General features: G+C 37.3%; 1 protein-coding gene across 8 annotated transcripts in view; it reads right to left on the bottom strand.

Annotated features, from left to right (window-relative positions):
• FAM184A (family with sequence similarity 184 member A) overlaps positions 1-14,503 on the bottom strand; it is a 75,944-nt gene that overhangs the window by 16,143 nt on the left and 45,298 nt on the right. For 5 of the 8 annotated variants that reach the window (XM_048297589.1, XM_048297584.1, XM_048297587.1 and 2 more), the window contains exons 10-12: positions 5,604-5,645; positions 1,359-1,571; positions 108-261 (exon numbers count right to left, since the gene is read on the bottom strand). In XM_048297589.1, the coding sequence (XP_048153546.1) occupies positions 108-261; positions 1,359-1,571; positions 5,604-5,645 (409 nt within the window). The remainder of the gene's footprint in view (positions 1-107; positions 262-1,358; positions 1,572-5,603; positions 5,646-14,503) is intronic. The other 3 variants (XM_048297588.1, XM_048297583.1, XM_048297586.1) reach the window with 1 other exon arrangement.

Here is a 14,503-nt window from a genome sequence, read left to right on the forward strand (position 1 = left end):
GAGACACTTCAGTGTTATAATACACACAAACACACACACGTACATGTATATTTGCATGAGTAGAAATAATGGTTTTGGACCCATTTTCAAATTTGAAAATAGTATACCTAACATAGCTTTTCCTTCATCCTCCAGCTCAAATCGTAGAGTCTGAAGTTCCTGTTCCATCTCCAATTTAAAGCCTTCCATGGCTTGTTTGTGTGTTTCTTTCAGTGCATGAAGTTCTTCCGAATGCTTCCGTTGTAAACGTTCTTCTAATTCCTATTAAATTGAAATTGACAAAATTTGTTCTATACCAACTCTGAGAATTTATAAAACATTCCACAATAAACAACTGGAAACAAAAAGCAGGCATTGACATACTCTAGAAAAGAAATGCACGAGTATTACTCATATTTTCTAATCGCCCTACTGTATTATTTCTTTTCAGTGGTTGATGGTTACCAAGATTACCTGTGCACAAAACCCGTTTGGCTCACAGCTGGAAAAGAGAAAAAAATCAATCCATGGATATATCTACAATAGCAAGCAATGTAATAGGGTGCAGATTCATAGATGGGTTTAATGTGCACACAATACACATTTGGGGACTTCTGCTCCCTAAGGGCACCCATGTTTACTCCCTATGGAATTGTATGAAGCATAATGTTCCTGGTACACATCTTCTGATTTCATTTAGAACAAAAGGAGTGCACTTTGTTTGCTCCAAGACCAGTCTATGATGTGAACCAAAGTACAGTAAGGGCACACAGTGGGGAAAACTGATTGCAAAGGCACACTCTGGAGCTGAACTTAAAAAACCTTAAGAACCACCCCCATTACGTACCATGCACTACCAAAATTGCAGTTTTAAAGCTGGTTTCATCAAAGTTTTTAAAAAAGTATCTTGTGTGGGGCATGAAAATTATCTTGCAAGTCACAGAACATATCTTATACAATTTTCAACATAATGAAAATATAAAACACATTGCAAAGGAGTCTATTGACAGAAAATACACGCAAAATTAACTATAATGGAAAATTTCTACTCAAAATCAGAACAAGAATATAATATTAAATGTAACAGTGTCAATCTACTGTAAAGAAATGCATGTGTTGATAATAATTTTACACATATACACACACACACCCCCCTATATACGTGCATATAACTCAAGACACGAAACAACGCCAGTATTAGAAAAATTTTCACTATGTCTTGTTCAGATTGAACTGGATAACAGTATTACTGTAATACATCAGCTGAAAAGGAAATTTAGTAGTTATGCAGACACATTCTTTACTAATTGCAACTGTGTACGTAAAAGGCTAACATAGCAATATTCTCTGCAGAGTTTGGAATAACCATATAAACATGCCTTTTGTTCTTGCTCTTTTGTTTCTTCCATGTTTTGAAAGGCAAGGATATGAGCTTCCTGAAGTGACTTATGCCTTTGCTGATGCTCTTCTTCTAATTCCTGGATCTCCTGAGTCAGCCTCTGTCGCTCCTGACTGAACTGGGCTTGTAGCTGTTGCAAAGAGCTCTGTGACTGGGAAAGCTGCATCTCCAGATTCTGCTTCAGTAAGGAGATCTAACCCACAACAGAACAGCAAATATTCATTAGTCATTGATACTAACATCAGCTGCAAAGAAGACATTCAGAAGAAGAAAACATTTGAAATTTTAGAGCCAGAGCATTAGCTAAAAGACAAGCAATGTCATCCATCTACTGAATTTGTTGTTAATGTTATATTCTATTTAATATAATAATTACATTTTAATGGTTTTGTAAGGGTTATCATATTGGTCAGTTCATACTGCAGCACTACTTGTAACACAATTTTTAAAGGCCAAATTATCAAAAATTATTTAGGTTTTATGTAAAAGATCAATAAAAATGACACTATCAAGGTCTGAAATCAAACACTTGATTGTTACACTGTCTTTCAGGGGAACACCCATTCTGCAAGGATAATCTTGCACTTGGAATAGGGGAGGACAGCCTGTGACATCTACATTGATTTTCAAATCTTTTCATATGTCATGGTCCTACCTTACTAGTGGTTTTCTCATTTAAAAAGAAATGGTACCACTCAACATCACAAATAAAAAGTAACACTTGATGGATTTCCCATCACACACTTTTTTGTTAGTTCAGTAAGACTATGAGAGTGATTTTTATGCTTGTTTCCAAGATCTAAACAATATGAATCACAAATAACTCATTTTCTTAGAAATACCTGCTTTTACAAACGATGCTTTTCATCCAACAAGTATTATAGTACACTACATTCCTTTTTTGGTCCCATTTTCTTTTTATAATACTACTATACTTTGTTCTTCACATCAGATAGAATATTTTCAGACTGAAAGTACTAAACCTATATTCCCTTTAAAGCCAAACATGAGAGATACCCTCCAATTCTGGAAACAAGATTTAACCAAAAGAGAATTTTGCTACAGTGACTCAAAGGAAGGAAAATAAAATTGACAAGTGACAAAGAATTTGAATCAGTAAGGATACTTTTCAAGCCTCAGAACATTACATAATATGGAATTATAAATGAAAGTCTGATAGTGTCATTTGATTCAGTATATCTTAAAATTAATGATGTCAAATTCGTAATGACATTGCACATCAAGTTATTGAGTTAGAGAACATTTAAACCCACCAATTAGCAAAAATTAATAGCAGCATACCAAGTACAACTTGTAGCACGAACATTGTTGCTGAACATATGGGTTAAGGTTTTTTTTTTTTCGGAAAGACATAGCTTAAGCAGATTTGAAAGAAAAAAGCTACAGAAAAAAAATTAGCAGTAAAACAAACAAAAGAAAACAAAAATCAAACTAATTTAAATGAAATAAGCATAGCTCGTTGTATTTCAGATTCACCAGGTCTTTGTGTCTGGGAAGCTACACTCTAATGTACACTGTATAAACACTATTGTACTTCAGATACCTTTGAAAGAGATTAGCTACAATTAAAGGAGGGTACTGAAGGCCTACACTACATTCTGCAAAACTTTTTACTAAGTACATTAAATATAAATTTCACATACAAATTGTACAGTGTCAGACCAAAGTTTTGTTTGATCTCTGGTTCTGCCTCCAGAAAGGGCTAACCAGGATTACCCTAGAAAAAAAAAGCCAAGACATAAATGTAGGGAGCTTGACTGTAATCCACCTGGAACTGGCAATCTTTCTTAAACCAGAAGAGGTATTTGGGAGCAGATTTATAGAAGAAATAATAACAACTATTATCTGAGCCCATAAAAGCTTTTAGTATCCACAATATCCTGTGTCAGGTTCCATGCAGACATGCCAATTTGACATGATCTTCAATACTTGTAATGGAAAGGAATCAAGAGAAGTTCCCTTTTCATGTGCTGTATTCTACTCATGTTTCCATAGCTCTCCATCATTTCCCTCCTTACACCCTTTGCCATACTAAACTGCTTTGGCTCAGTGAGTTGCTCCTTGTAGGAACTTTACTTCATATCTATGATCACATTTCTCTACTTTTACCCCTTTTCTACTATTTCTTTTTTAAGATTAGGAGTCCAAAACAGCACAAGGTATTTGAAATGTGAGTAAACTCTATTTTTACATACTGATTTATATGGTTTTACATGTTACGTTCTCTGTTTCTCTCCTACATTCCTAAAGTTTTATCTGCTTTTGTGACTCCTACTGAGCTCTGAGGTGATGTTTTCATGGAATATCACAGTCTCCAAACCTACTTTCTAGTTGTAACAGGTCAAGGTGAGGCTCATCATTTTACAGAAAAAGTGACAATTTTTTTCCTTATGTATCACTTTGCATTTATCTACACTGAATTTCATCTGCCATTTTATTGCCAAGCCCCTTGGCCTTTTGCAGCTATTCTATGTTGAATAAGCTTTTATAAGCCACAAAGCTTCCTACCTTACTCTTTTATCAACAAGCTGTAAAAGAAAATATTTTGAGCATCAGTGTAACTCCACTGATAATGTACCTTCACTGTGGTAACACTTTATTTAATACCTATATATAATATATACTGTATTTTTTCTCTTCACCCCTAGAAACTCAGCCTGAAGTGGTGTGTTTGCACCATATACCTGCCAGCATGGCCAGCTCTGAATTTTCATATATGCATCATCTTCTAGTACTGCAATGTGCTATTGTCTTCCCTCTCCAGGAAAAAAATAAGCTATTTTGCCTAAACTTCCCTTTGGTCTACTCACATCCCCATCTACTCTAATTCAACTCACGTTTACTGCTGGGCCCTTTTCTCCTTCCCACCTTTCTGTAACCTCATACCTACCTGGTCCTTCTCTTCATTTGTAAGCCTATTCTCACTTGTCCCTTTCACCTTGTTTCTGTCCCTCAGGTTTCTCACCATTGTCCTGTCCCGTTCACCCTGGCCACCAGGAGGTATAATTCTAGGGGAAGTCCTGCTCAGTCCTGCAGAACCTCAGGTAAATGTAATGATCACACTCTAACACGCCTTTCATGATAACAGTCAAATGGAGTCAGCCACGGTAACTTAGGCAAATTTTTATTAAGATGACATAAAAAAAGAAGTATTTTTGGCTTGAAGTTAAATCTGTCTCTCACTTAAGTTCCTGCTCCAAATTCTGACAATTATCAGTATATAATTTATAAACATGTTGAGCATGGGCCAAGGGCAAAACGATTTTTTCATTTCTGTCTTGGAAATGCAGAAAACATTTTAACTGAGATGACCAAGAGAAGTCTGACATCTGGCCAAGAAGCCGTCTTCGAAGAGATCAGGAATAAGCAGGAGCAGTTCATCCTTCCACCAGATTAAAGTGACGGCAAAACCACAGCCTGAAATGAGTCAATGTCTGGAGATGTCTATTTGCATCAATAGACTATACAGAAAATAAAGGACAATGAGGATTAAATGTTTCTAGCAAGCAAGTCAGATTAGTCCCCCCTTCTAATAATTTGTTTTGACATTGGAAAGTACAAAAAAAGTTAGAAATATGACTCTTTTCAGAAGAGCATGTGATTTTAAATATTATTTTGATTATTCAGTGCATATATTGATATCCTTAAGAGCATGTTTTTGAGAACATTAGTGCCTCTTTTTGTATGTCTTTGGACCACCATTTCTGTACACCTCTGTACTAAGGATTTAAAAGAAAACAGCTCTGAACACTATTCTCTGAACTTCCAATACTTTTATCCCAGGTTTTCAGCACATTAAAAACCTCAGTGAGAATTAGAAAAAAAAAATAGAAAGAGTAGTTTGGCTACAATTATGACTCACACTGCAAAACCGCAAATTATAATAGAGCATCGATCCCATGCTTTGTAGAAAGCTCTGCAATACATGTCTGCACTGCCCACAAGCTTGCTTGCATTAACAGTGACATAAAATCGCTGCTCATGTTATGACCACGTACACAGTGTTTGACGCCAGTGATATGCACACAGTCACACAGATGAGGGGATGCAGTACACAAGCTTTTGATAGCAGCACATGTTCTCGTCTCAAATATTACCATGTCTCCCATTTCATGGGGTAAAGCTGTACAGCAGTACTGCAGGATATGCAGGTTGATTAGTGCAAGCATGCCCTGTTCAAAAGCTGTAAGTGCAAATCACTTACATTGCTGATAGATTTATGCAAAGCTTCACCGAGACAGTGCCGCTATGAAGGAAAGATCATAGGAATAAAGGGAAACATTCAGAAATCAACTAAGTAAAAGAAAAAGGGATAAGGAAGGAAGGGTAAACACAGAACATTAATTATAATTCCATCAGAGAAAAATAAGTTGAAAGCCATCTGGAAAAAATATGAGTATGTTGCTTTGACTTAGTCTATAAGCTACTGAACACAGAACAGAATGATGTCGTTTACCATGTTGTGTTTCTGACATACAGTATAGCATTATCTCTTTAACATAATGTTACTATATAGACATATGGTACACAGCTGAACACTTTTGAAGTTATCCACTTGTTTTCTCTTCTCCTTTATGGCAAAATAATTTTGGGAAGAAATCATTAAGTACATGAACAGACACTATATAAGGGCACAATCAACAACCAGCTGTGTCTCTTAAACATCTCAAGCATATTAAATACATCATATTAAAGAGCAAATTTCACTGCTAAAGGGCAGAAAATTAGTTTAGTCTTTAATGAAGACATTTCTATTAAAATACTTCATCTTTCTTAAAATTCAGAACCAAATGGGTACATAAAAGACTACTCCTGAAAGTCTCCAGCAATAAAATGATTTAATGTACCACTTATACTAGTGGTGATTACTAATGAAAAGCAAAAAATCCCAACATATTGCCAAGTAAATGCTCTATGAAATATTATTGATCATACAAATAATATGCATAGTTCATATGTATATAAAAATGCCTGTGTATTTATATATATGAACCATGTAGATAAACACACACACATGCACACACAGAGTCATCAGAAGTTAAGTGAGAACAATTTCAAATCCAGCATGACCACTTTCCCCTTTTGTCACAGGTCAGTCAAGAAAATGGCTTTCTCCAGGAGACAGCAAGTATTTGACATCAGCCTGAAAGCCTATAGATGGGAACTATTAGATAACACTTTGCCAAAAGACAAAAATAAATTGTTATTCAGTCTCAAGAATCTAAAAAAAGGCACAACATAAAAATATATTATTGTGAAATATCCAAAATGAGCTTATTAAAATTACAGGAGAGTTGTAAGCATTAATTTTCTACGCAAGAAAGAAACACTAGGAGGCATCATACTCCAGCAGACAAGGCAAGAGATCAGCATCTTACAGCTCCAACTCCAACACCGGACTTTGATACTGCCAGTCTGAACAAATCCACCCAATTTTTCTGTGCTTCCTTTCCCATCTATTTGATTTGTTTAGGAACAAAGCTGTTACGAGCAGGAATGATCTCCTGCCAAATAAATGTTCACTTTCTAGAACATTTGGGACTTTATATTGCTGGATGTATCTATGCAGCACTGTGGTACAACTAAGAAATACTTAGACTTTACACCTGAAGCAGAAAAGTTTGCATTGTACCACACTGAAGAGAAGTTCCAAGTAAAAATAGAATTATATAGGCTAGTCAACTGGTATGGGGGCTGATTCAAGTAAAACGTGTAGCAATTTAATCAGATGCAGCTCCATATTCAAAAGTATGCAGAACACATTCAGAATGCAGAACTCCAAAATAACACTGGTTTAAGTGTTATTAAGAAATTTCATAAAAATTCCAGACATCCTTATGAGTACTTCCGCAGCAAGGTACATCCATGCTCTGGAGAAGAAAAATGTTAAGAAGCAAAAAGACTGCAGGCATAATTATCACTGTCTGTATGTCTATGATGGAGAAAAGTGATGATTAAAAAACAAGGAAGAAGGTGGGTTTAACTATCACTCTATTTCTACAGATTGGAATTCAAGATTTTGTTTGTGATGTTACTGTGGTATTAGAAACCCTTGCTCAATTCTCTCTGAAATCAGGCTTTGTAGATACGGGGTGTGCAAGTGAATTAATTTACTTCTTGAAAGTACAGAAACTTCTGAAAACACATCTCTACTTGGTATATATGTATATAACCTGATTTCACTTGATTTTGCTGTCTCATTTTTCAGTAGAAGTACTATCTTCTCCACCCTCAGCATATGCAAAGCTAAGCTTCAGATGTAACCAAGAGAGCTTTATCATGACCCAGAGGACCAGCACAGGTGCAGCAGAGAATAGAATCTACATCTTTATATGTACCACCTTTAGAACCCACTGATCATTGCAGGCTACTCAGCAGGACTGAAAGACTTTGCAAGCAGTACATGGGACAAGACTGGAATTCCCAGCTCTCTTTCAACATCTCTCCTAGAAGAGCTGAGTTTTCAGTTTAGTTGGGCAAATGTGTGTTGCAGTAAAGAATAGATTTAGTGATTTGAAACTGTTCAAGCTTTGTGTTTGCTTATTGTAATGAACAGTTGTTTGTGTTCCCATCACAGCTGTCACAGGGGCCATTCTTGGTGATGAAATGGTGTCATTTTCCTTAAGAAGGACATTTACTGCACCAGTGTCATTTTCACATTTTCGTTCAGTTACCTTGCTTCCTGCAGGACATTAATTTATTGAATGCATGGAAGTTCTCTTATTTTATGGATTCTCTGAAATAAAAATTACTTTCAACCAGATTAGAGAGGCTTGACACTGAATTTCAGCATCAGTCTTCGTAACACCCAAAGATCAGTTATGTAACATTTTTCCCTCACTGACGTTTCAATGTCAAATTGTGTCAATCTGACTTTGCTATACAGTTTATTGAATTTTCAAAACACTGCTGGCAAACGGGAATTCTCACGTAAAACCTGAGACCCTAACTGGGAAAGCGCCTACTTTACCTGTTTTATCGAAGCAGATCGAGATTGCTACACAGTCTTTGCTTCATTTTAAGAATGACTTCCCAGAGGTGCTGCTTACCTTTCTGAAGAACAAACCCTATACACACCTATCAGACATTAGTAAAGGAAACGAGTTTCTGAGGTGCCTAGCACAGAAACGGGAGGGACCTTCGGCACAGGTCCATTTTATCCAGCTAATAATGGCAACAACAACCCTAAAACTCTCCCTCGAGATACGTCTTTGAAGAGAAGGACTGATTTGTCAGCAGATGCACAGTCTCTGGCTGTGCAGTGCTTACGCGGCAGATGACTCCGCAGAGATTTGGAAAGCAGCTGTTTGCTACTACAACGTTTTGTACTTGGCTCGAGGCTTGTGACATGCTAGGAACTGGAGAGCTACATCAAAGTTTGCCCTCTCTGACTGGTAAGAAAAAGCAGCATTTAGAACCCCTTCCCTATCTCAAAACCGAACAGTTTTCTGATGAGGAAAATGAAGTGTATATATAAGGCATTCTGAAATCTTTAACAATGTCTGGGATCTAACTGGTCCTGATTTCCTCCTGGTTTTGGAGCAACCCTGAAGGAAGGTGCAGATATCAGAGGGTGGGAAACTTACCCTCTTGCTTTAAAAAGATGGAGTTTTTCTCTTTTCCAGTTTAGGAATCTGTCAAACTTCTAGGCAAAATCATAGAACAGCAAGGGTTAGCCTAGGTATTTTGCATATTTGTATCTGTTTGGATTTTGGAACAAATGCTTTTAATCCAACAAACTGCAGGTTAAATGGCCAGGGAAAAAAACAAGTGCATTTGAATGTCCTGATATTTTTTAAAGGTTTTGGAATGGGACTAGCTTCATTCATTTATTTGTCATAATGCTGTCAGGATTTTAAAGATTATATACACACCTTGACTAATTTTTCCTGGAGCACAGAAGTATCATTGCCCTTAATCTCAAATTTTAATCACCTGCTGAATCTCAAACAAATTTTGCCTCATCTGGTAAGTTCTCTCTCGTTCCTTCCAGGGTTCGCTGTTCTCATTGGTTTTGAACCAAAAGTAAAAGCTACTCGAGCAAGTACAGAGCAAAGAGGCTAAGGGAAGTGTTTTAAAACTAGATGCTTGCCAGAATCTTTATCTTACATTCAAGGCAAAAGCATATATAAATATAGGATTAAAATTTCATTTTGGGGATGGCATTGCTATTGGATTTGGCTTAGATTTCTATTTACCAGTTTTGGAAGTGTGAACTTCCAAATCTCAAACTTTTTACTCATGCACAGTACTAAGAATTTAATGTTCTTTTCATCCATTGACAAATAGAACTAGAAGTCTTTCCGTCTTCTCCAGATTTACTGCCAAACAAAAACTTGTGACATTAAATTTCAATTAGAAGTTTAGGATCAGGTAGACAGGTTTCTTTGGATATGAACATTAGCTTCAAACATTAGCCTAGATGTATTTTTTTAACTCAATTAAACACAACACCATGGGAGAAAAAAAATGAAGAAGGAACCAAAAGAGAGATAAAAAAGTCTAGTAAGAAATTTATTATAAAACAGAGAACAAACTCACACTTGTTAGTATTCCTACTGTGTCCTATTGAAAATACTTTGAAAACACTGATTTGTTCTGTTGCTTTTATTTGCCTGTTTTGCTGAGTAGCTCTTAATTGTAAATGGTCTTTAATGAATTTCCTCCATTATATTCAGAATCTTTTAAACAAAGAGTAAAATAATGATGAAGGCATGGGCTGGGCTGAACGAGCTCACCAAAACCAAAGGCTCCTAACGAACAGCTGAATGTTAGGCATTTGTTTTCACGGCCAGGCTTCGCACAACACTACAATGACCAATGTGGACAGAACAAATGCACCAGCTCATCATCAGGATCACATCTCTGCAGAGAATAGGGAGCAGCCCAGAACAAGAGGGATTCCTTATTGAGAAGCAGACAGTCATGAAACCAGGGGAAGCACCCTCAGTAGCTGGCTGTCTGAGGGCTGCAGTGAGTCTGGACTATGAGATTATCCACATGCTCGTGTGGAGCAGTTTCTAACTTGTTTAAAGCATAGGTTTCCCACTTGGAGTACAGGAGTACCAATTCTTCTAGACCAGTGGTGAGTGGCAGGATGCACACAGACAATGATCTAGGCAGAAACTCCCAAATCTCCCCCAATTCTCTGTGAGGCCTGCATGAGTTACAGCACAGTCCCATTAAGACCACAGTTTTGAGAGCTGTCTTAACCTGTCAAAGTTTTCAAGAGTCAAAGAAAGCATGCTCCTTTGGAAAAACAGGTATCTACAGATTGAAGAAGAGGCATAAAACCTTACCCTGAACTGCATTCCAAGGTGCCCTCTGCTCTTTTCTCCCTCCTTGGTAAGATATTTCTTTTTATTCTTTTGAATTTCCACACATTAGCTTTTTAAGTGCTTTTTAAATCTTGCCTAACATCCCTTACATCCACTAGATGTCATGGTAGCCTTACTAGTATTATTGAATACAAGAATTACCAAAGCAAATTAAGAGGGAGTCGTGAAATTTACCTCCACTCTGTTTCTGACAGACAAGCTGTTAGACAGGGTGTTCAGGACCATATCAATTGACAGGGAGCTAAGTAAAATGATTCTGTGCTGAAAGTTTATCTCCCTTCTTTCTGGAAACTGATACAAGGTACGTGCAGGTTATTTCTTGTAGAAATTTCCAGCATCCATTTGACAGGAAATCTTCTAATGCAAGGATTACCCAGGCTGTGGAACAGGCCAGTAATCCTTGTGCTGGGGAAAGAAAGTAGCATTTCCTGATTTTGCTAATGTGGATGCACATCAGCTCTGCAATAAGCACCTTTACACGGGCAAGTAAAGATGGAGCAGTAACTGCCTCTGAATGAAGCCTGATCAAAAGCCATTTACAGATGTGCACAGGAGCTCAGGGACTTTTCTCAGCACTCCATCAACAGCAGTATACTCACTATTTTTAGACCAGTATGTTAAAACTGAGTTTGTCATTTCCTGAAAACTACAATTTGAATAATAACTACATCAGAAGGAAATATTTACATTTTTATGTAAGTCAAAGTTCCTCCTGTATACTTTTGACAGTTTAAAAAGGAGAACACCATCACAGAAACAAACTCTGAAGAGGAAACCTCAACATATTTTTCAAAAAAGAAGTCTTTGCAGTAGGAAAAATAAACAACAGCTACTGAAATGTATGTAGCATACTTTTGTCCATTCTTGCTGTACTACTTCTGATATCTCTTTCTGATATTTTCTTAATAGAAGACGTATCTTTGGTGTGAAAAGTTGACAAAGTTAAGAAAGAAGAATGTCACACTAATGCTTGGCCATGTATGAAGCTACTTAAGAATGGGAAAGCTAAATACGGGAAAAAATAATGCCAAAACCACTTACTTTACTGAAACATGTTACTGAAAAGTAAGGAAGATGGGAGAATCAATATTGATGGGAGAATCTCAAATACAGAAAAGCCCATCCACAATGAGAACCCTTGATTCAGTTTACTGAAAGAAACGTATCACAAGAGGAAACAGATAAGAAGAATACAAATCTTAACCCGTATGTTTCAGAGCCCAGAACTGAAGGTTGCACAAGGCAGCCAGGCAAAAGAGAGAACACGCTCATGCTTTCAAAAAAAAAAAAAAAAAAAAAGAAAACTCCAGCTATTTTAGCCCTGGCTGAAGCTTTCTCAGCAGTAAAATGTTTTTAAGAAAAGCGTTAAAACCCCATTATAGAGCTAAGAGGAATGGAAAGGAGCTAGCATATCTGAATTCACTGCATATTTCATTATGAAACTCTCGAATGGATTGACGTAGAAGTACTTGGTGTAATTTACAGGGAAAAAAAGGAAAAGCACTTTCTTTTTTGTCTTCTAGAATAATTTCTCGTATCAGAGATAAAAACTACATACTTGGTCTCTAGACACTGATCTAGTTAAAGCACCAACCACATTTAAGTGTAGATGGTGCTTTGCAACCGGCAAGAATGAGTTTAAGCACTTAATCAGCTGAGTAGCATTTTATCTCAAGAAAATTATTTTATTCATAACAAAACTATACTGTTAGAATAACAATAATCTGACGTGCATTTTGTGGGGGACCACTTAGCATTACTGGTATGAAAGCAAAACTTTTACCTAGCTTTATGCAAGAGCTAGATTCCACCTACCAAACGTGAAACAAATAGAAGCAGAAATTTGTAGATCGGAATTAACATAATTTAAAAAACTCCAATCAGCTTAGTACACTTTATGGGCATAATTCTTTTGATTGAAACTGTTTGGTGTGGGTTTTTTTTTAATTAACATTTATCTCTGTGTCTCTTCATTCAGTTTTCCAGCACCAGTCAGCAACATTCCCAGGTGGGCATACTCTATGTTGTATTTTTCTACAGTATAGGTAACTATATTTAAACCTGTTTTTTCAGCCCTTCAGCCCTGTATGATTACATAACCATTCCTATACTTCAAGTTAGGCTACACATATCTTTGTATCTTGTTTTTAAATCAAATCAGAGGTGCATCAATACATATTAGAAAATTGCACCTGTATTGACGAGCATTTAATTTCTGAATTCAACCTTTATGAACAGAAATTATACGATTAAGCAACGAACCTCTAGACACTTTCTCAGCATAAAGAACACACGTTGGCCACATTTGCTGTCAAATCAGGATTTAAAAATTATTTAGCAGAGACCCTGACTATTGTTTTGAGAAATTATAATACGACTGGTATAGAGCGGACCACTATTTCAGGTGTAAAAATCTGAACTGCAGGAAGAGAAGCTGGATTCCCTCTCCTCCTAATTTTATACAGGCTTCATGCCTTTCAAATGGGTTTCAAATACATATTCCCACAAATTAAAACCAGGGCGTAACAAATCCACAATTTCACAGCCCTACTGCAATATCTCAGGCAGTTCTAGCTCAGGGTAGAATTTCTAAGGCATTCCAGGACCTGCTCATTTCAGTACCTTATCAGTTCTGGAGGAGGAGACAGAGGAGTATCCTTACGGAGTTTGTGGGTGACACCAAGCTGGGAAGAATAGAAGGCGGAGGACAACACAGGGGAATGGACACCATACACTGAAAGATGGGGCTGCCATCCAGAGGGACCTATCTAGGTTATAGGTACGGGCTGGCAGGAACCTCACAAAATTCAGCAAAGACAAACGCAAAGTCCTTGACACAGGAAGGACCAAACCTGTGCACTGGTCCATACCAGGTCACAGATCTGCTTTGCACAACCTCATTGATGGCAGGCTGAGCATGAACCAGCAGAATGGTGTTACAGCACTGAGTGCCAGCAGCACACTGGGCTGTAGAGCAACCAGTAGTTTGAGGGAAGGGGTCAATGCCTTCAAGTTGGCGCTTACTGCACATCACCTGGAGGGCATATTCTGTCTCCTCCTCCAGCTCATTCAGCTTTGGTACAAGACACATGTTGATAAACTTGATCATATTCAGTGGAGAGCTACCACCAAGAAGGCTAGGACTGGAACAGATATCCTTCTGAGGTAACTCTATTTGCTCAGGCTAAAGAAGAAATGGTTTTGTGGGACTTAATACCTTTCCAGTACCTATGAGGTGGTTACAGAGAAAGTGGACCTAGCCTTGTTACAGTGGAGAACAGCAGAACAATGAGAGGCAACAATCAAACTGAAAGAGAGAAGGTTCTGTCTAAATATAAAGAAGAAATTCACTATGAGGATAATTAAGCAGTAAATTAGATTATTCAGAGATGCTGTGGAATCTTCACCCTTAGAGGTTATTCAAGAGCTGACTGGACAGAGCCTTAAGCAACCTGGTTCTAATTCAGTGCTGACTGATTTGAGCAGCCTCCTGAGGCCTCTTCCAGCCTAAGCAAGTCTGTGATTCTGTGATTCAGGTCACTACAATTCTCAGAGACTACCTTTTTTGTACTGCAGTCAGGAGGAATGTACTACAGATCCATTTCTCCAAGAGTTAAGTCACCCATCTTTTACACTATGGTCTGGAATTCTCTCTCCTCCAGGTGTAACAGATAAAATACAGATTCCTACTGAGAGAAAGCTTAACTCCCTACTACCAACACTAATTTTTAAATCTTTATTAAATAGCTATTCAGTTCAAATAGTG

This window comes from Corvus hawaiiensis, chromosome 3 (assembly GCF_020740725.1).
Source record: "Corvus hawaiiensis isolate bCorHaw1 chromosome 3, bCorHaw1.pri.cur, whole genome shotgun sequence".
Classification (NCBI taxonomy): domain Eukaryota; kingdom Metazoa; phylum Chordata; class Aves; order Passeriformes; family Corvidae; genus Corvus; species Corvus hawaiiensis.